Source organism: Amia ocellicauda, chromosome 8 (genome assembly GCF_036373705.1).
Source record: "Amia ocellicauda isolate fAmiCal2 chromosome 8, fAmiCal2.hap1, whole genome shotgun sequence".
Taxonomy (NCBI): domain Eukaryota; kingdom Metazoa; phylum Chordata; class Actinopteri; order Amiiformes; family Amiidae; genus Amia; species Amia ocellicauda.
The window spans coordinates 14,067,584-14,090,849 of record NC_089857.1 but is presented as its reverse complement, the minus strand read 5'-3'; the positions used below and the strand labels follow the sequence as shown (position 1 = coordinate 14,090,849).

At 44.2% G+C, this 23,266-nt stretch overlaps 2 protein-coding genes across 3 annotated transcripts in view; one reads left to right on the top strand and one right to left on the bottom strand.

Moving 5' to 3' along the window:
* Positions 1-12,441, bottom strand: LOC136755207 (nascent polypeptide-associated complex subunit alpha, muscle-specific form-like). Its single transcript, XM_066711692.1, has 5 exons — positions 12,334-12,441; positions 8,758-12,085; positions 4,880-5,012; positions 4,402-4,532; positions 1-125 (listed from the first exon to the last, which is right to left on the bottom strand). Exons 1-5 carry the CDS (start codon positions 12,439-12,441, stop codon positions 1-3), a joined length of 3,825 nt encoding a protein of 1,274 aa, XP_066567789.1.
* The window catches only part of fras1 (Fraser extracellular matrix complex subunit 1), a 126,884-nt gene continuing 115,604 nt past the window's right edge, over positions 11,987-23,266 (top strand). For both annotated transcript variants that reach the window (XM_066712106.1, XM_066712105.1), the window contains exons 1-2: positions 11,987-12,693; positions 18,070-18,101. In XM_066712106.1, coding sequence (XP_066568203.1) covers positions 12,621-12,693; positions 18,070-18,101 — 105 coding nt within the window. In that variant the 5' untranslated portion in view covers positions 11,987-12,620. The remainder of the gene's footprint in view (positions 12,694-18,069; positions 18,102-23,266) is intronic.

Genomic DNA, 23,266 nt, shown 5'->3' with positions numbered 1-23,266 from the left:
TCATACTTTTCTGTTTGGAAGCCGGAACTTGCCGATGTGTACGCCCCCTCGACGTTTTGATTCGATGGCGTGGGGTGTCAGTCTTTGGTAGCCCCACAACAGCGGGTAGCGGTTGGCCCTTGCAGCTGTCGATCAGATGACATCATAATAGATGGGGCTCATACGGGGGTGGGGCTAGGAGGCCAGTGGGTTATGGTGAATCGTCTCAAAACATTTGTGTTGCAGCACTATTGTGTTCCTCCGCCGAACTGCGGAGACAAAATAGGGCTTTCTTTCAGGATAGGAAGTTTGACAAAAAAAGGCAGGACACGTGGTTGATGCAGCTCCGGAGAGGAAGTTGAAGTCTGTGTCTGTGTGCATTGGTAACAATGAAAGCACCCATTTGAATTTGATTTATTTGATAATAACTATGCGATAGTTATATAACATCCTATAGAACAGTGGGGATCCAAAAAAAAAAAAGCATAATCTACTTTTCCTTTTTTTAATTATTGAACACAAAACATTAAGGATACAGGGTGCTGTGCTGGAGCAGCCTGCTTTTTAAACGTTTCAGTGCATATTGATAAGATCTTCCCAGGGATTTAGACCACTTAAAAGCTCTAAATAAGTTTGTTTTTGTGCTGTACAATACGTTACAATTACACTAGTCAATGCAGAAAGGTCATTTTTCCAATAGCATTTAGTAGCACTTCGGTTAAATTCCTTTGCACGGCCACCATTCCCTGACCCAATAGTCTAATCATTCACTAGGCTTAAATAATTCATGATGTGTTAAAATGACCCCATTTACAAGAGAGGAGACAGTGTGAAAACATATGTAAATGATTGAGATCATTTAGATGCCTTTCCCATAGATCTTCTCATTCAATTGTTTCCTCAGGGATACTGCTGTGAAGAAAAGGTGACGCACAAGTGATCAGCCCATGATGCTCATTTGGTTGCTCTAGTATTCAATGCTAGATAATCAATGCTTCTTTCATGGGCAACTTTATCAGAAACCTATTGGAAATCTAAATATACTACTACTACTAATAATAACAGTACTATTGTTGTAGTTGTTTTAGTCATTTAGCAGACCTGTTTATCCAAGGTGTCTTTTCCAAATATGTACTGGTATCCATTGTCAGTTGATTGTTTGAAGAAACCTAACAAGTTACTTACACGAGACCTGCCTTGTTACTCCATTGAATAATGTTACCATATGGACAGCTCCCTAATTCAAGTTTAAGTAATGTTTCAAAATCTCTCTGTTTGATGGTTATCCTTTGCTTGAAACATCTGTTGAATATCTTAGTTCATGGTCTATAAATAACAGCCCTCACTTTGATTTTTAATTGGAAAAAAAAACTACCAGGCCCTGGAGAAATGTTGTTTTAAATTCCTCTGTTCATTGTAACAGCCCCTGTTTTGTCAAGGTTATTGAACACTTTATCGTCATTCTTTTCTAGTTCGCACCTGTGTAAAATAATAACCAGGACTTGAATGCCTTAGTTGTAATGTGATGTTTGTGCTTGTTTATAAAATACTGACGAGGTCCTGGCATTCTGTGGCTGAGAAACTGTGTGCTTTTGGGTGGAGTCTGCTACCCTGGCTTGTGGAAGGCACCACGCGAACCAAACTCTTACACAGTCTGGGTCTGCGGCAAGCCCCGCTCAGTGTTGCTTAGTAACAGATCCACTCCCCCCGATATTGAAGCATCCCTTCAACCCTTCTTTGTGTGGAGAAGAAGCCCCCCCCCCGTACTTCTATCTCATTGTTTTCATCTAGTATCTGTTGACTTGCATACCTGTGAACTCTCAAAGTCTGGTCAGGAGATAAGGAGAAATTAGCATGTACTCCATGTGTATTGTGGCAAGCTATTGTGTGGTGCACAGACATCCATGACTATAAGTTTTTAGAAGTGTGTTCATCTCCTGTTGTACAGTGATTCCTTCCTTCCTACTTTGATTTTTACACGTCATCTGCCTACTGGAATATAACAAATCCAGAATAAAATGTACCCTGTTCTTATAATCCAATAATTAGGAGATCTGTAATACTGCTGAAATGTAAAGGAACTGAAGTTTGGCCATGGAAAGATTAGGTGGTTGTGGTTTTCTCTGACAAAGGGAGGGATTACTACTTAAATTAGAGTCTAGAGACACCTGGTGGATCAAAATCTATACTACGTATAACTAAATAGAGACTACAATGTCAGCTGTGTGGTTTTGCTACTGTAGAACTAATTAGTTAACATTTCAAGTTGTGTCAGTACAGTCAAGTTTTGTTTATAGGAACTTGAGAGGAGCGATTTGTGTTTCAACACTACAGTAAGTAACTACTTAAGTAAAAACATAAATTGTAGAATACAGAGGAGAGTGTGAAAGGAAATGAAAAAAAAAACACATTTACTAGTATATGAATTTGTATCCCATCAACAATTATCAGAAAACATTCCTTACTGACAGTGACATATACAATTCCCAATAACAGTTTAAATTCCACACACATTCAGATGTACTAGATGTGTAAACCATTAATTGGGATGGACATCAGAAACATCAGTTATTGATATAAATAACTGTTTGTTTTTCTCTTGCTCTTCACCCTGTTAATCTCAGAAGAGCCTGGTCAGTGTGTCATTCCACTAGGTTGGCGTACACCAGTGGTTCTCAAACTTTATTGCCCCACTCAGCCAATGCAAACACATCCACAGACCATTCAGTCCCCGGACCACCCAGTCCCTCACCCTTGGTAACAAAACCATTGGCTTATCTATAAATAAACAGCAATAGAAGATGATTCATATTACTGGAACATATATATATATATATATATATATATATATATATATATATATATATATATTAAATACCGCTAGCTACTATATAGATATATCACCATCACCATCAGCCTATATCGATCCACTGCTGGATGAAAGCCCACTTGCTTCGATCTACTGTTTCTCTTTTCCATGTCATTCCTGCAAAGTATATGATCGTCTTCTAGGTCTTTATTATCTCTTGGGATCCATTCAATCCATTATCCACCTTTGATCTGTTCTTCTTGCAGTGTGTCCGGTCCATTGCCATTTTAACATTTACACTCTTTCAATAATGTTGTGTATTTTGTTTTTTCTCAGATCAATTAATTTATTTTTCTATCTCTTCTTGTTATTCCAAGCACACATCATTCCATGCTTTTTGTGTCGTCTGCTGTTTCTGTGACCACTGGTAGTATGCATTGACCAATTTCTTTTCTCTTCAGACAAGTTCGTAGATTTAAATATAAAAAATGTAAGTGCGAAACAAGGTGTACACAGATGTCATTATTTTCTGATCAACCTGCACTTGCATCAGCTGGTGGACTCCCTGGACGGGGTGTGGACCGCACTTTGACAAACACTGGTGTGGACTGATTATATATAGCAATTCTGGTGGTAATGTTATCAGTGTTGCAGTATCCAAAATCCCTGGTTATACTTATGCAAAAAACTCAGTAAAGGGAACGGGCTTGGCAGATAATAAGAGTTATTTAAGGAGAGCTGGATGAGGAGACACTTGTGTTTGTCCCCTACAACACACTATTGTCCCACACAACACTTTTGTTGGGTTATAGTAGTCTGTATGTAACATCACTACTGTTCTGTTGTTGTTGTGATTATTATTCAATCACTAACTAATCCCACAGCGTTTGCACTAGATAGACGAAACTTCCTACAGTGGACTGTAATCTGTAAACTCTAAAGCATATTACAGTAAAATGCAATACATTACAGGACATTGCATCACACTGCTGTACAGCACATATTACTATAGTACAGTGAATGAGAGTAAAGACATTTATTACACTTTGTGCCCTAAACACTTTTTGTCTGTAGTGACACTTTCTTAGTCCCCTATGGCAATTTTTGGCCCTGTATGACACTTCTTTTTTTACATATAACATATATTTTATATCATACGTTTTAGACCCCTATTGCATTTTGTGCTCCTGTATTTCCTTTTTGTGGTCTCTTATGATAATTTATGGTTGCATATGACCTTTCTTTGCTGTGAATGACACTATTTCCTTGCATGCTTGCATTTGACATTATTTTGTCATATACACTGCTCAAAAAAATTAAGGAAACACCTAAATCACACATCGGATATCGATGAATGAAATACATTAAAGATCAAAATCTTTACTGTACATTGTGTAATTTGTTGAGAACAAAATGACATAACAATGGTCATTGGACACCAAAATGGTGTCCTTGGGGATCTCCTCCCAGACCTGGATCATGGCATCAGTGAGGTCCTGGACAGTCTGTGGCGCTAACTTGGCGGTGTCGGATGCACCGATACATAATGTCCCAAAGGTTCTCAATTGGATTCAGGTCTGGGGAACGTGAGGGCCAGTCAATGGCATCAATACCTTCGTCATCCAGGAACTGCCTACACACTCTGGCCACATGAGGCCGGGCATTGTCCTGCACCAGGATAAACCCAGGGCCCATTGCACCAGCGTAAGGCCTGACGATGGGTCTGAGGATTTCATCCCAGTACCTAAGAGCAGTCAGGGTACCGTTGGCTAGCACATGGAGGTCTGTGCGACCTTCTAAGGATATGCCTCCCCAGACCATCACTGACCCACCGCCAAACTGGTCATGCTGGATGATGTTGCAGGCAGCATAACGTTCACCACGGCATCTCCAGACTCTTTCACGTCTGTCACATGTGCTCAGTGTGAACCTGCTCTCATTTGTGAAGAGAATGGGGCGCCAATGGCGGACCTGCCAATTCTTGTGTTCTCTGGCGAATGCCAATCGAGCTGCACGGTGCTGGGCTGTGAGCTCAGGTTCCACTAGAGGACGTCGGGCCCTCATGCCACCCTCATGGAGTCTGTTTCTGACAGTTTGGTCAGAAACATGCACACCAGTAGCCCGCTGAAGCTCATTTTGCTGGGTTGATGCCCTTCTACAGCCCTGTCCACCTCTCCTCGTATAACGGCCCGTCTCTTGGTATCTCCTCCATGCTCTTGAGACTCTACTGGGAGACACAGCAAACCTTCTTGCGACGGCACGTATGGATGTGTCATCCTGGAGGAGCTGGACTACCTCTGCAACCTGAATGGGCTGCAGGTACCGCCTCATGCTACCAGTAGTGACAAGGACACTAGCAAAACACAAAACTAGAAAAGAATCAGTCAGGAAGGATAACGAGAGAGCAATTGTCTGTGGCCACCACCTGCAAAACCATTCCCTTTTTGGGGGGTGTCTTGCTGTTGCCTCTCCAGTGCACCCGTTATCACTTTCATTTGCACCAAAACAGGTGACATTGATTCACAATCACTTAGGCTTCCTAACTGGACAGTTTGATATGCCTGAAGTTTAACTGACTTGGTGTTATACTGTGATGATTACGTGTTCCCTTAATTTTTTTGAGCAGTGTATGTCATTTTTTTTATTGTGAGTGACGCCTTTTGGTTGCATGTGATATATTTGGTTCCTATGTGACACTTTTTGGCTGTCCTGTACCACACTTTGTGTCTTTTCCTTATTGGGTATTTGTATATGAAATGGGTTATGCTTTAAACATGGCTTAATAATATCAATAGTAATCATTATAATAACGTTGGATGAATGAGGCTCTCACTGTGCTTACTTACTATCTAGAAAAACCTCAGCTAAGGTAATGGGATTAATAATAATAATAATAATAATAATAATAATAATAATAATAATAATAATAATAATAAACTTGTGCCCTGTGAATAAACCAGAGTCATTGCCCTCCCTTCTCCATCTCTTAACTTATTGTCTGTTCTATTTTGAATGGGTTGTATACAGGGATTTAAAATCTGTTATATACCGTGTATACTGCTTCTGACAGTAACACTTTCTGCTTTGATGCTACTCCTAAACTAACTTGTACCTCAACTGCTCAACTATCAGTCATACTAACATACACAATAATACGTATTCAATCATAATTCATGCAAAAAGTATTGTCCTATGCAAATAAAGTATTTCCAGATAATTTGCATGTAATTTAATTTAAACTACTGCAATAAACATGCATTTTCAGATCAATTTGCTCTAATCAGAAATGATACAGAAACTGTACTTAGATGCAACACTAGATGGCACTATCTACATTAAAGTTTACAAGTTACAAGTTAACACTAGCATATTATTTTTAAGTATTAATGCCTTCTTTTTTAATTCATAATGTCTGCCCTTTTAAATCTTAAAAAAAATAGACTGGTAAATCAATGCACAATAAAAACAAATGTCTCTATTAAAACATACATGTTTAATTTTACATTATTCACAATGTGTGCTACTTACACTAGTTACATTCATTACACATCACATATATTCAATTGGCCACACATTATAATGCCTCTGGTATCTGGTTGTCAAGTCCATTCATTTAATAAAAGCCACGCAAGATGAAACCTATAATATTTAAATATGCATCACCTGTCAAGCCTGTATGTCTGGTTAAACCTTGTGAGCAGATGCATGAAATACGTTTTATTGCATTTCCTCTTAAGTGTTCCCTGAGATCCAGAGGTATTGAACAAACTACCAGATACGTTTAAATGTGAAAAGTTGCCATATATAATACTGCAGTTATTTAAGGGTGTTTAATGCTACTGTTTCCTTTTGGACTTATAATGCAGAGAAGTAAAAGGTTATTTCTCCCTTTCTCTCTGAGAAAAAAACAAAACATAGTGGGTATTAATGGTGAAAAATATTACATAACTCTAGCTTCAATAATTATTTGTTCCAGACATCTTTACATAGCTCTTTATTGTAGAACAGCCCTTCACTTGTTGATGCTGTCCTGCTTACTGGCAAGGGAACGGGTCAGTGGACTGATCCTTCAGCAGCTGGACGTAAGAGTTTTAAACACATTGAAGTGGTCTGTGATGGGGGCTGCTGCCTGGTGCTGATATGTACAAAATGGCCTGGATGAAAACTGCTGAGGAGATTTTAACTTCAAAGCAGCACTCACTCTACTTATTTTCATAGGCAGGCGGGATGCAATTTGATTGTAAATATTTCATGAGCTGGAGCCATGCCTTTGCTTTGTGTGATATCAACGAGGAAATCCCCAGGTTTAAAAAAACGATTTTCTGAAATTATATTAATTACTTTCTGCAGGTTTCAAAACCAGGGATCCCAGATGTTTTGCTTTAAGCTCTGTCTGCAGATGATGGATTGACTGAAAGCTGTTATTCTGGCCTTATTTATTTGTATAGAGCGAGCTTGAATGATTGTATGCACAATTGATGTCTTCTTAAAAACTGCATTTCGTAAGAGTGGGTTTTTATTAATGGCTTAATCTCACTTCTGTTGCTTTAATGCACAATATATAATCAGAGAAAAGTATTAAAATCAAGGATGTCCTTGTTAATTTGATGGGAATAATGATTTGCCTTCTTCATGTTTTTGTCTAATCAAATGTATGCCTATATCACAATCGGCAGGAAGAAAACTATTTTAAAGATTAAGAAAATAATTACCAGGCAAAGTTTCCCTGGTAGTTAAATATCACAGCAACAGGTACTTTTCCCTGTGGCTGAGAACAACCTATATTTTCCCCATGCTTGGGAGGGGGGGTGCCTGCAGCTGATCATAATAACAATATTACCTCTCATGTGTTACATTATGTCTTGTTTATTGTGTACACATATTCAATAGCTCCAGTACGTATTTGTACAGTAGGTGTACAGATATTTAGAGGAGCCACCACAAATAGAAATACATTTAGAAGTATTATAATTTGTATTATTAAATACAGACACAGGCCCACAAGGCCCACTTTGTTAAAAAAAAAAATCATAGTTACAATTGAACACTAAAAGGAAAGCATAGGTTATCTTTCAGAATATATCATTATGTCTGACCTTTGACCTTTCCAGTGCCAGATACTGCATGTTGGCTCTGTTGCAATGTACCCTCAGATATTGGAGAGTTCATTACTCCTTCCAGGATGCTGTAAACATGGGTAATATTACTATGGAACAAAGACAGGAAACTATGTATGAAGTTTCCAAAAATGCTATCTGTTTTCAGCTCAGGATTATGGATCATGGGATATTGACGGCTTTTTTAGGCCTTAGTGGTGGCAATTACTATACAACAAAAATAGAAAACCCTATGTGCTTGATCCAGGTATGACCTTGAACTAAACCTTTGATCTCTCCTTCAGTGCCAAATGTGATTTGCATTTTAGGGTTACAGAATAAAAATGCCAACACAGTCATGTGTTCTAGTGAAACCATATTTAATAAACATCCTTGGTTTGGTTAAAACTGTTTAATTGAATCACGTGATTTGAACGATTTACCAGCGGCATGCCCCTTAAATAAGTAACATTTCAGTTCACAACAATCATTTTAGGTAGTTGAATTTACTGAGCTCAGTGGAACAAATTCCTTTTCCTAAATTGCAAACGCCAATCATTATAGATTCAAAATAACTACAATAATAGAGATAGCTAGTATTATTATAGTACACTTACAGAAAGAACAATAACAAATCAGTACATTCAGAATAATTGATCAGGACAAAATCCAGTCAGGGACCGGGACCACCCACCCAGTCTTCTAGAAGGAGAAATGAGTAGATATTTCAAGACATGCACGTTGTGTTTATTACAGCCCGGGTGGATGGCTATAGCACTGGAGTGACTCATCTCAGTAAGGTGCATGCGACAGAGGCACGGCTGGATTTAAGTTTTCATATTTTTCTGTTATTAGGTGGCGTTGCCAACAAACCTGTGGGCTGGGGGGCACAGGGCCGGTCTGCGGGGCTGCGGGGCTGCGGGGCTGGGGGGCTGCGGGGCTGGGGGGCTGCGGGGCTGGGGGGCACAGGGCCGGGCTGGGGGGCTGTGGGGTTGGAGGGCTGGGGGGCACAGGGCCAGTCTGCGGGTCTGCGGGTCTGCGGGGCTGGGGGGCTGCGGGTCTGCGGGTCTGCGGGTCTGCGGGGCTGGGGGGCTGCGGGGCTGCGGGTCTGCGGGTCTGCGGGGCTGGGGGGCACAGGGCCGGTCTGCGGGGCTGCGTGGCTGGGGGGCTGCGGGTCTGCGGGGCTCCGGGTCTGCGGGGCTGGGGGGTTGGGGGGCTGGGGGGCACAGGGCCGGTCTGCGTGTCTGCGGGTCTGTGGGTCTGCGGGGCTGGGGGGCACAGGGCCGGTCTGCGGGTCTGTGGGGCTGGGGGGGTTGGGGGGTTGGTGGGCACAGGGCCGGTCTGCGGGTCTGCGGGGTTGTGGGGCTGGGGGGTTGGGGGTCTGCGGGGCTGGGGGGTTGGGGGGTTGGTGGGCTGGGGGGCACAGGGCCAGTCTGCGGGTCTGCGGGTCTGCGGGGCTGGGGGGTTGGGGGGCTGGAGGGCACAGGGCCAGTCTGTGGGTCTGCGGGTCTGCGGGGCTGGGGGGCACAGGGCCGGTCTGCGGGTCTGTGGGGCTGCGGGGCTGGGGGTCTGTGGGGTTGGGGGGTTGGTGGGCACAGGGCCAGTCTGCGGGTCTGCGGGGTTGTGGGGCTGGGGGGTTGGGGGGCTGCGGGGCTGGGGGGCTGGGGGGTTGGGGGGTTGGTGGGCACAGGGCCGGTCTGCGGTGCTGCGGGGCTGGGGGGCTGGGGGGTTGGGGGGTTGGTGGGCACAGGGCCGGTCTGCGGGACTGCGGGGTTGTGGGGCTGGGGGGTTGGGGGGCTGCGGGGCTGGGGGGCTGGGGGGCTGGGGGGTTGGTGGGCACAGGGCCAGTCTGCGGGTCTGCGGGGTTGGTGGGCACAGGGCCAGTCTGCGGGTCTGCGGGGTTGTGGGGCTGGGGGGTTGGGGGGCTGCGGGGCTGGGGGGCTGCGGGGCTGGGGGGCTGGGGGGTTGGGGGGTTGGTGGGCACAGGGCCGGTCTGCGGGTCTGCGGGGTTGTGGGGCTGTGGGGTTGGGGGGCTGGGGGGCACAGGGCCAGTCTGTGGGTCTGTGGGGCTGGGTGGTTGGGGGGCTGGGGGGCACAGGGCCAGTCTGCGGGGCTGCGGGGCTGTGGGGCTGGGGGTCTGTGGGGTTGGGGGGTTGGTGGGCACAGGGCCGGTCTGCGGGTCTGTGGGGCTGGGTGGTTGGGGGGCTGGGAGGCACAGGGCCAGTCTGCGGGTAGCGGGGTTGGGGGGCTGGGGGGCACAGGGCCAGTCTGCGGGTCTGTGGGGCTGCGGGGCTGGGGGTCTGTGGGGTTGGGGGGTTGGTGGACACAGGGCCGGTCTGCGGGTCTGCGGGTCTGCGGGGCTGGGGGGCTGCGGGTCTGCGGGTCTGCGGGTCTGCGGGGCTGCGGGTCTGCGGGGCTGGGGGGCACAGGGCCGGTCTGTGGGTCTGCGGGTCTGTGGGTCTGCGGGGCTGGGGGGCACAGGGCCGGTCTGCGGGTCTGTGGGGCTGGGGGGTTGGGGGGTTGGTGGGCACAGGGCCGGTCTGTGGGTCTGTGGGGCTGGGGGGTTGGGGGGTTGGTGGGCACAGGGCCGGTCTGTGGGTCTGCGGGGTTGTGGGGCTGGGGGGTTGGGGGGCTGCGGGGCTGGGGGGTTGGGGGGTTGGTGGGCTGGGGGGCACAGGGCCAGTCTGCGGGTCTGCGGGTCTGCGGGGCTGGGGGGTTGGGGGGCTGGGGGGCACAGGGCCAGTCTGTGGGTCTGCGGGTCTGCGGGGCTGGGGGGCACAGGGCCGGTCTGCGGGTCTGTGGGGCTGCGGGGCTGGGGGTCTGTGGGGTTGGGGGGTTGGTGGGCACAGGGCCGGTCTGCGGGTCTGCGGGGTTGTGGGGCTGGGGGGTTGGGGGGCTGGGGGGCTGGGGGGTTGGGGGGTTGGTGGGCACAGGGCCGGTCTGCGGTGCTGCGGGGTTGTGGGGCTGGGGGGTTGGGGGGCTGCGGGGCTGGGGGGCTGGGGGGTTGGGGGGTTGGTGGGCACAGGGCCGGTCTGCGGTGCTGCGGGGCTGGGGGGCTGGGGGGTTGGGGGGTTGGTGGGCACAGGGCCGGTCTGCGGGACTGCGGGGTTGTGGGGCTGGGGGGTTGGGGGGCTGCGGGGCTGGGGGGCTGGGGGGTTGGTGGGCACAGGGCCAGTCTGCGGGTCTGCGGGGTTGGTGGGCACAGGGCCGGTCTGCGGGTCTGTGGGGCTGGGTGGTTGGGGGGCTGGGGGGCACAGGGCCAGTCTGCGGGTCTGCGGGGTTGTGGGGCTGGGGGGTTGGGGGGCTGGGGGGCTGGGGGGCACAGGGCCGGTCTGCGGGTCTGGGGGGTTGGGGGGCTGGGGGGCACAGGGCCGGTCTGCGGGTCTGGGGGGTTGGGGGGCTGGGGGGCACAGGGCCGGTCTGCGGGTCTGGGGGGTTGGGGGGCTGGGGGGCACAGGGCCAGTCTGCGGGTCTGCGGGGCTGGGGGGTTGGGGGGCTGGGGGGCACAGGGCCGGTCTGCGGGTCTGCGGGTCTGGGGGGTTGGGGGGCTGGGGGGCTGGGGGGCACAGGGCCGGTCTGCGGGTCTGGGGGGTTGGGGGGCTGGGGGGCACAGGGCCAGTCTGCGGGTCTGCGGGGCTGGGGGGTTGGGGGGCTGGGGGGCACAGGGCCGGTCTGCGGGTCTGGGGGGTTGGGGGGCTGGGGGGCACAGGGCCAGTCTGCGGGTCTGCGGGGCTGAGGGGTTGGGGGGCTGGGGGGCACAGGGCCGGTCTGCGGGTCTGGGGGGTTGGGGGGCTGGGGGGCACAGGGCCAGTCTGCGGGTCTGCGGGGCTGGGGGGTTGGGGGGCTGGGGGGCACAGGGCCAGTCTGCGGGTAGCGGGGTTGGGGGGCTGGGGGGCACAGGGCCGGTCTGCGGGTCTGGGGGGTTGGGGGGCTGGGGGGCACAGGGCCAGTCTGCGGGTCTGCGGGGCTGGGGGGTTGGGGGGCTGGGGGGCACAGGGCCGGTCTGCGGGGGTCCTGGGCTCGGGTTGCTCCCACGTGACCCGCAGGAATCCCGGCCCCGGCTCGCGCTGCCCGTGTTCCCGAGCCTGCGCGAGCCTTTCATTCGCAGCGCCGCTTGCTTTCCTCCTCTGGTTTCTTTTGCCGTTGTTCCGCGTATTATTAACCCCCCCGCTTCTCCAAACCGCGTAGCTTGGGGGCACAACTATATTGCAACAACAGCCGGATCAGCCCAGACACGACCTGCAGCCGGAGTGAAGCGCTGAAAAGTAGGGGCTCGCTTTCTTTCCACACAAAACAGCACCTGACTACACGAGACGTCCGGACAGGGAAGACCCCCGCACTTCTGAGTTGCGTTAGATTAGAAATAGGCTCGTCGTTCACAGATCTGCTTACACACTAGTGCCATGCAAGCGTGTCAAGTGAACTGCAGCAGAAACCCATCGGACTAACGCTGCCACCTGCCCTGGAGAAGTGAGCGGGTTCGTGGGGGCGCCTTCCGCTGCTGCTAGGATCCAACTTAGCAGCCACTATTAACGCGCAGCTCCGTGCAGCCGGCATAGCGATCCGCGACCCCTCGGGTCCCACGGTTGTCTGCGGGTTGGGAGTATATTTACACACCGTTAGATCAAAGCAGCAGCTTCAGCATGCTTTTTACCCAGTGCCTTTCACCTTTGCACTAGATCGGGATTTTACTTTTGTTCCACCTGGATGTATTGCGGCTTTCCCCACCGACCACCATGGACTTCCTGAATGTGTGGATCGCCGTGGCTGCCCTGGTTGGCTGCGTTACCAAACCTCAAGGGACACACGGTTAGTATGAGTCAAATGAAATACTTTTAAAATCACAGGAGGAAAGCCGAAAGCATGGGAATGGGAATGGAAACACTGCATGTCTAAGGTTAGCTAGAAGCAGTCAAACCGGGAGAATAAAGCGCATAGCTCAGTGCAGTGCAATAGATGTACGGAAACGTGGACCAAGAGTGCAGGCTGTATGTGAAGATCCATAACTAATGTCAACCCGTGTCGTTTTTTATATAGATCTCCCTTTGCCCGTCTTGTGTCGTGAGAACTTCGTTTTCGTGTAGGACTCGACATCGAGCAAACAGCATTGGGCTTTTTAGCACCTCATTAGGCTGTTTATTTTTAATTACCGTGACTTTGACGTGAGCAAACGGACCGAGAGACACTTGCTTGGAAGCTGCATTTATTTCAGTCTGCAGTTGGTTTAGTGGGACATTGCATTTGATCTTATTGCGTTCAGACTGCCCTGTTTAGAAGGGGGATGGATGGTTTTCGGGTCCAAACTTCCCAGGGTAGTTTGTCTGTGTTGTGCTGGCCGCATCAACACTGCTGATATTAAACATTTCTCATTGAATTTAAATGTCACGTTTTTTCTTTGATCGGGGCTGTTGAGTTTCATTTTGTGCACCACAGCGTAACGATTTGTATTGTATTGCTCACACGCCCTTTCCCACCCTGTAACGCCACTCAATTATCTTTAATTGGAAGTGGATTAATTGCTCGTCAATTTGCGCTTATTTTATAGCCAGTGATTGTTAATTTTAATTATGCAAAACAATAGTGTGTAGAGTGGTGAACTGAGCAGCATTAGAGCTTGGTGAACTAGCGCACATTACAAATAACTTCCATTAATAGCTATATAATCAGAGGTTTATAATGAAATTCACTTTTTAAATTATTTTTTAATTGTTAGGATATTAAATCCTTGCACCACCTATCTCTATCCCACGCAGTGTCTTTTCCAGTTATTTTGATATGACGGCATGTGTACTATTCAATACAGTCCATTACTTTACTTTGATAACATCTCCAATAACCTTGGCATTATTTATGAATGCCAAAGAATCCGGTGCTGAAATTAATTTGAAAGGAAAGACAGGCTTCACTCATTCAGGGCTTCAGCTCCATTCATGGTTTGTGACTGAAATGTCACTTCAAGATTCAGAGGTACTGATTGACAAGTGATGGGAGATTTAGCATCTTTGCCCTATATTCAGTTTAGACGAGTGTTGAGTTCAGCGTTGATTTTTGACAATAGTCTTCAAATTATTCATTTCAGACGTTGATGTTTTTCTTCACATTCATGAAAACTGCCATGCGGTGTCTGTTAAAAATAAAATCAGTATTTCCCCATCTCAGTCGCCCCCTTGTTGCCTCTTAACCGTGGTGTAAAGTAAATCTATCCCTTTCAACTAACAAGTATCGAGCTTGTAAGCCATGACTTCTTTGTCTCAGTGGAGATGTTATTAACAGCAATATATCACATAACACAGCAACACCTCATCTCTAGCACCTCTGTAGTCAAAGGTGAATTTCCTATTAATATGATTATGCGGTTTTGAGGGATCAGATTTGGCTGTAATCTGATATCACATAATCCAGTCCCACAGGAGAATTTGCATGCAGAAGATGTGTCTTTTCATCTATTACACCATGGGAAGGGATGGCAATATGGACTCAGTAATGCCTGCAATTGTTTACCTACTGCATTTAAGTTATATTAATAATATAGTATACAGCTCCCCTGCATTACCATCCTTTCCTTACCCTACTGTTAAAATGTCATACTAAAGGGTTTTCTAAAGTGTGTATCCATAGGTGCACAATACCTGTTTACAGTAATTGCTGAACTGGCTGTATACAAACCACTTGGATATCAATATGTTTTGTTAATGACATATTAAAACCTAATGGATACTTTTTTAACTCTTGGAAATTCAGTTACATGGGTACAGTGTTTCTAAGTACCTTGATCTGAAACGAGATGCATCTGTGCAGCATATTGACTATCCATGTTAATCAATTACATTTGTGTCAAATATTATTACATATACATACACAATGTCTGAATTTCCTCCCTGACTACTTTTGGATCCTCCTTTGGCACTCCTCAAAGTTTGCACTTGGGAACTTCTTTCTTCAGTTCGAACCAAACACATTCTACTGTGAGGGGCATTCAAAAATGTTTGTCATGCTGTTTTCTTGTCAGTTTTGATTGTTTAGATTCATTGGAAAGTTCTTGTACAACCAAGCTTCTAGATAGAGGGTACCATTTTTATTATGTAGAAATACACTGATATTACCAGAAATCCACTTATTCCTCAATTCAGGCAAGTATAAAAGGTTTAGAGGATGCCAAACAGCGCCAAACCAAAACCGATCCACTTTCATGCTTCACGGAGGAGATGCCGTTATTCTCAATTTCAGCTAAATGCTATCTCTGCCTGTCATATAGCTGCTGTTTATATCCAAACAGTGATAAATACATATACAAATACAACTGTTTCATCCAACCTCAAAACAAGATGCTGATTAACTTGGCAGCCACATAATTCCTCCAAGGAACTCTGCCACAGACCAACAGATTGACACAAGGTAACCCTGGAGAAGTCAAATCAGTGTTGCCAGAGTTTATTGAAGAACCCCAGTAATCTCCTGAACCCTCCTGTGATCGAACATTAGGGAAAAACACTCCTTTAGCCTGCATATATGCATTTGTTAGTATAGTTGTGGAAATCACTTCATGAGACCTTGTTATACCTTTCCACAAGATGACAAATGGTATTGACTGGATTGTTTCTATAATAACTTCCAGGGGCTTTTTGAAACAGCCACAGTTTCAGCATTTATTTTCCATATGTTTACACAAAAATCAATACATTAGAACACAATTTTTGACTGATATGCTTTTGAAATGTATATATACACAGAACTGACTGTTACACATTTAATTTGAAAAATAAATGAACACTGAATGTGCACCGGCATTTTCATGTCTAAATCGATGTATTAATACATTTAGAGGTAGGCCTAATATATAACATTTGCCCAGATGGAATTCCTCCCAACATGTTTGCAGGGCTGGTGAAATTGTTCTAGTGTATCATGCTTGAGCAAAATGTTGTCTTGAGCTAAAGCCCAGTTAGAATCAAAATAATGACATGACGAACACTGATCACCAGTGACTCATCTTACATGTTGGATCGCCTCAATAGTTGTCACAAATCACTACTCTATTTCATGCCCATTAGAGGAGACTGCACCGCCTCATTGATCCAGTGAGTGATTGAAAAATAGCCAGGGGTGTGCTGCTCCACTCCCTGATAAGAACTGCCTCCAGTTACTGAAGAGCCTGTGGTGGCGACAGATGATGTTGCTCTTGAAAAGTCCCAAAGGTGCTCAGTCAGTTCATTATATATAGTGACGAGACTGGACTGAAAAGCACTGGGAGGTTCTTATGTTCTTATGCATGAAATACACCAAAACACCCTTATGCAAGTTTACCCTGGTAAACTTCCATGCAGACCCAGCCCCACAACCCCAGTGAAAAAAGGCAGTGGTTCCCAACCCCCTACCCTGCTGTTGTTTGTTCCAACTGAGCTCTCAATTACTTAATTTAACCCTTAATTGAATTAATAATGTCATAAATCAGACCCTTTACATTTATTTTATACAGTAGGGGTTTTAAGTTAAGTATAGAAGTTTATAAATAGCTTATTAAATAACCAACTATTTTATTACACATTTAAAAAGTCAAATCTAAGCAGATTGTGACTTCAATTAAGGTTCAATTAAGTAATGAGCTTGGTTGGAACAAAAACTAACAGGTTAGGGGGTCCTCTAGGATTAGAATGGGGAACCACTACTTTAACATATACCCTCAACACATGCAGATGATGCATATCAGACCCATCAAGCTGTGGTCCCTGTAAATCACCAGTGCCAGAAAGGTCCCTATTTCTTCCTGTTTGGTGACAGTGAGCATACAGTCTCAAAGCACTTATGTGGTGGCAAGTAATCTTCAAACGTCTTCAGCACATTCCTGTGTTTTAGTGTCTTGTTCTGTTCCCCGCGTCCGAATAGACTGAATGTGTTGAAGTTTATATCATAACAAGTATGCAAAAAATGTGAATGCCTGCCATAGTCATGTCTCGGTCTTCGTTAAGCATTGAATGTGAAGCTTTTCTTCCTTTCCTTTCCCTTTGTTAGCTGCTACATATTTACAATTAAAATGGTCTGTCTCCCGTGAACACTTTCTCATTTATATCAACTGCTCATGTACTCTCATGTACCGTTTTAACACCATTGCTACTGACATTTGGGCTTTGCTCATATGATAATAACTGTGTATCTGACAGTCTATTAAGCCTCTAGGGCTGTTTGAAATCCACTAATGTGAAGAGATTTAAATTACCACCAGGCAGCGTGTACTAAACTTTAAGACCAATTTCTAGTCTCCTAAAGCCTGAAAAATGACTTGCGTTCTAGGATTTCTGTAAATACGAATGCTGTTTATTATTTTTATAATGCAGAACTTGTAGTTAAAACCTTGCTTGGGATATTAAGATGAATCAACAGCCTAGAGCACTTTGCTTAAGATTTGGCTTAATCAAATTATATTCAAATAGAATATGGATATTTGCATTTGCTCTTGGAGATGCATATGTTTCCGCTATTTCACAATGCGATTAAACCCTCACTTATATAATGGAAAGTCCTTTTCCGAATGAATGAATGAATGTGTGTTTATTTAAATTTGTATTTAAAGTTAAAATAACACTAAGTGAAAATTAAGATGCTACGCTTGACCACTGGAATAATAAACAGTTAATGCAAGTTAATGATTATTGGCCTGCATTTGAGATCGCATTTCAGCAGCTTAGAGAATTAAAAAGTTGTGAATAAGTCTGAATGCATTTGCCCATTTATTTGATTCAAAAGCATCTTGTGATTATTCCAATGTAACAGAAAGAGTGAAACACATGGTTGTTTAATTCTGCTTAAATACTTAAAAAAGACAAGTTGCCTATTAAAGTGAATGTCTTTTGGTGTTATAACCTTAAGTTAGAGGATCCTTTAATGGTGGAATTCTCTTTCAGTGTAGTAAACTAGCTAAAGTATTGAGCGGGATATTGTAATATCTTTCAGAGGCAGTTCAAATACCCCTCTCCGAAACCCCTCTTTGCTTGACCCTATGGCCTTAGAGCAGCAACATGTTTTAAACCTGTTGTGAATCAGCACTGAACCATTGGTCACTGCTGAGCCCGGGTATTTCTGTGTGAACTAATGACCTTTCCCATTCACAGGGCTAGCCCACATGTTTGGAGTCTTTTGAAAGTTTTCACAATGTAACCTATTAATAGTCCTCTCTCTCCTCTCTTACAGGAGCATGTCTCTACCAGGGTTCCCTGTTTGCGGTATGTTGTTGCTTGTTTATAAAAATAAATATTATTTTTAGACTTTTACTCATACTTTTTCCCCTAGACTTCTGATTGCTGTTATATTTACTGGCAAGTAATGATGATATTAAGGGATTTGCTAAGCTCATAGGTTTTGTTTGTCATAAATAATGCACTGGCACATCGTTGCACTATTTCGGAAGGCAGTAGCAGTGGCTTCATGTACTATCAATCAAGATTATTAGACATAACAGTTGCTTCAGATCTGTGCGAGTAGATGTGCTTCATAAATAATGCACTCCTGCTGACTTTGTGAATGTTAATGGGATAAAAACAGTACTAGATCATTTCGTTTGATATATCTATAATTTTCCCTTGTAGAAATTCAGAGACACTGTGCTCCGTGTTTAAAAGGTCACATATATTTTACTGCTTATAAGTAATTGGATATTTTTATTTTCATTGCCTTATAGAAAGACAACACCTTGGTTTGTTTTGTTTTTTTCCCCAGTTGGTTAAGGTAATTCTCAATGACATAGATTCTCAACATGAAGTTTTAATAAGTATTCAATCACACATATTACTTATATACAGTACTCGGAGGAACGAGGGAGATTATTTTCAGCATATTTAAACCAATTACTCAAATTGTATGACCATGGGATTATCACAGAAGGGGATTCCTAAACAGCCCCCCAGAAACAATGACAAAAATACCTTCAGCTCAGATTGTTTGGAGATTATGTAAAAACTTCAGTGGAGGTCTTAAAACAATTTCTTTCCAAATAGTCATTCAGCAGCTTGTAATTAAAATGTGGTTAACGGGAAATACGTGGTGTAGTGTAAAGTACAATTACAAAGAGAAAACAGCATTAAAAAAAAGCCTTTCATTTGGGGAAAAAAAGAAAGAAAAGTGTTTCCTTCTAAAGAACAGAACTTCAAAAGGTTAAAACGGACTGTTACAAATGCAGAAAAGATGGTTAAAAATGTTAATAACAGGTAACTTCAAATTCTTTCTTTTGCCACCGTGTTTATTTCAAGAGTAGGAGCAGACAGGGGAGTCTTCGATTTCCTTTTTTAAATACGGGTTTGAGAGCAGTGTGTTCGGTAACACGCGTGTGATGTTCCTCTTCAGTGCTACAGTGGCTCCTTCGGCTGTAATCATACAGTGATGATACCGGGGTGGGGAGGCAGGCAGGTGGGAGACTGCGTGTATTTTAGCATAAGCAGGAAGAGGCTGTGTTCAGAGTTCAGAGATTAATAGGGGTCTGTGAAAGATGCACACACCTGGTACATTAAATGGATAGTGCTGGAGGGGGGAAACAAATAAATAACAGTAACAATAGGTCCTTGAAATTCTCAACCTGTGTATCTCCTCACATTCACACATCTTTTGTTAAACTCCCTTGAAACTGCACTGGAAATCCAAATACCCCCAGGAAGGAATTCATCATCAGGGTAGGTGTGCTCTGACTAACGAGGTGGAAAGTTATGACAGACACTGGACAACAGAGTCTTCTAGGCAGGAAGTCCAGAATGGCATTGGGAAGTACACTGAGGATTTGTATCCCGCTTTCAAATACTTATATTTTGTAAAAAGAAAGTTAGAGGACAGTTCTCTGACATTTACCATAGGACACATTTGCAATTATCCCTACTGTGTAATGGCTTCCAATACTGACACCTTAATTTTCCTAGCAGCACTTAAAACTGCATGATAACCTTTTAACGCGAACGCCAGTGACGCATCGACACAAAGCAAGAAAGCAAAAGTAATCTGCGGAATATGCCATGTTCGCCGATAATGCATACACCTGGCACAGCAGACACAATGACTGGATGTGTCCAGAGGTCAAGGAGGTGATTACACGTGGAAAGGTATAATTGAGATGAAAAAGTAATGCAGCCTTTGATTATGATTGAACTGAGGTCTGGTTGAGTGAAGTCCAGCATCCTCCCATAATTGTTCATTCTTTGTAATATATAGTGCTTATGCTCAATTCTTCATCTTACTATACCCAACTATTACTATAGCCAGATCTCTCATTGGTGCCCCAGGCCATGCATTCCTGACATTTCTTTGTGAATAGTATTTCCTTCAGGGATTTAAATATAGGCCAGAGTTAAAAAGGATCTGTCCCACTTCCATTTTTTCGTACTGTACCCTGTAAATTGATATATAGGTGTGTTTTGACTTGGGAAAGTATAAAGGTGATTTATTGAAACGTGGATGTTTATTCCATACATAAATAAAGTGTCTACTTTTTAGGCTTCTAGATGTTTTTACCATCGAGAACACATTGAAGTCGCAACTAGACATTAAACTAATCCAAGGCATCTCAAATAAAACATAAATTAAGCATTTAGCACAGAGGAAACTGTTCATTAATTTTGTCAGCACACAGGATGGCCTAGTACAACGTTTTTTTTGTTTTTTTTTTATGTATTGCCACGGTTGAATTTTTAATCTTGAGATTTACTGTTTTGAAAATCCTATTTGTTTTAAGATGTGAAAGCTTTCAGGGACTCTGGGATATTATCACACTGCAGTTGGGTAGCACCATACATTATAATGGAAACACTCTGGCAGTTAAAATAATGGGAGCTCATGAGCTGAGAGTCATAATATTATCCTACCAAGGAGGGCTAACTGCACTTAAGCCATTGACTGTGGCTCGATAGCTATTCAAAATACAATAATGATAATTATATTTTCAAGACCTTACTTGATCTGTTACTCTCATAATGTTATCCTATGAGTGTTTATCTCCTTCTAAGTCGGAACAAACTGAGACGAGAGATTTGTAAATCTTCAACAAGAGGACAGTTTGTCAAAATACAGTAGAAAAAGGAGGTAGTTTAAAAACAATTAGGCTTGAATTTGTTTTGCTGGTTTAAATAAGTGTTTTGGTCTACTCATTTAAATAAGGCAAATTTTTGTGGTTAGATTTATTGTATTTATTTTGAAGAAAATCTTAAAACACTGAGACTCCGATACTACACTTACTTTAATGTCATCTGATATTTGAATATTATTATTTTAAGAGTTCTCTCAAACAAGCATGAACACTTTCCTGCTTTAGAGAGTAACAGGACTGTTTTGTGACACTGAGTTTTCCTTAAGGATGTGCTGCTCGCAAACTGTTTTCTTAAAGTAAAAAAACAGAATCCCTTAATGTACTAGTATTATATCAATGGCAATAAAAATAAATTAATACATATTTGGTTTGAAAGGTGTTAACCTATCTTGTTGTACCTTTACACAGTGAGGAAGCCTTTGGTTTTATTTATTATTACTGTTTTTTGTTTTTTTTTACCTTCAGGAGTGAAAATCAAACTATCCAGAAATTTGGTATATCAACATTTTATCAGATTTTATGGGGGAGATGAAGTGAGGAGCCATGATAGGAAAATGAGCATAAAAAGGTCTGCCGCCTAAAAGCTTCTGGACAGGTTTTAAATGAAAAATGCTTGAACTTTACTCTTATTTTTTAATTTCTGTGTGATGGGTTGTTTTCTAGAGGGAGATGATTTATTTTTAGTTCAATTCATGTTGGTTAGATGACTTTTGTCAGATTTATGTTTTGATCTCATTTAAAGAATCAAATTAGGGCTGGGTGATATGACTTAAAAATAATATCTCGATATTTTTTAGAAGTTTGGGCGATACACAATATATATCTCGATATTTCTTTTTTTTTATACAATCAAGCCACAAATTAAGACCAAAGACATTCAAACTACAAGTATTTTGTTAATCCTTCAATAAGCAAAACTAACAAATACTACATGCAGGCTGACATGGTAAATATATGCAGAATGCAACACATTACAGCGCAAGTGTTGCGTGATTACTATTATCTGTGTTATATTGTTATGGGATATATATATATATATATATATATACAGTGAGGGGAAAAAGTATTTGATCCCCTGCTGATTTTGTATGTTTGCCCACTGACAAAGAAATGATCAGTCTATAATTTTAATGGTAGGTGTATTTTAACAGTGAGAGACAGAATAACAGCAAAAAAATCCAGAAAAACGCATTTCAAAAAAGTTTTAAATTGATTTGCATGTTAATGAGGGAAATAAGTATTTGATCCCCTATCAATCAGCAAGATTTCTGGCTCCCAGGTGTCTTTTATACAGGTAACGAGCTGAGATTAGGGTGCCCCTAATCTCAGCTCGTTACCTGTATAAAAGACACCTGTCCACAGAAGCAATCAATCAATCAGATTCCAAACTCTCCACCATGGCCAAGACCAAAGAGCTGTCCAAGGATGTCAGGGACAAGAGTGTAGACCTACACAAGGCTGGAATGGGCTACAAGACCATCGCCAAGCAGCTTGGTGAGAAGGTGACAACAGTTGGTGCGATTATTCGCAAATGGAAGAAACACAAAATAACTGTCAGTCTCCCTCAGTCTGGGGCTCCATGCAAGATCTCACCTCGTGGAGTTTCAATGATCATGAGAACGGTGAGGAATCAGCCCAGAACTACACGGGAGGATCTTGTTAATGATCTCAAGGCAACTGGGACCATAGTCACCAAGAAAACAATTGGTAACACACTACTCCGTGAAGGACTGAAATCCTGCAGCACCCGCAAGGTCCCCCTGCTCAAGAAAGCACATGTTCAGGCCCGTCTGAAGTTTGCCAATGAACATCTGAATGATTCAGAGGAGAACTGGGTGAAAGTGTTGTGCTCAGATGAGACCAAAATCGAGCTCTTTGGCATCAACTCAACTCGCCGTGTTTGGAGGAGGAGGAATGACCCCAAGAACACCATCCCCACCGTCAAACATGGAGGTGGAAACATTACGCTTTGGGGGTGTTTTTCTGCTAAGGGGACAGGACAACTGCACCGCATCAAAGGGACGATGGACGGGGCCATGTACCGTCAAATCTTGGGTGAGAACCTCCTTCCCTCAGCCAGGGCATTGAAAATGGGTCATGGATGGGTAATCCAGCATGACAATGACCCAAAACACACAGCCAAGGCAACAAAGGAGTGGCTCAAGAAGAAGCACATTAAGGTCCTGGAGTGGCCTAGCCAGTCTCCAGACCTTAATCCCATAGAAAATCTGTGGAGGGAGCTGAAGGTTCGAGTTGCCAAACGTCAGCCTCGAAACCTTAATGACTTGGAGAGGATCTGCAAAGAGGAGTGGGACAAAATCCCTC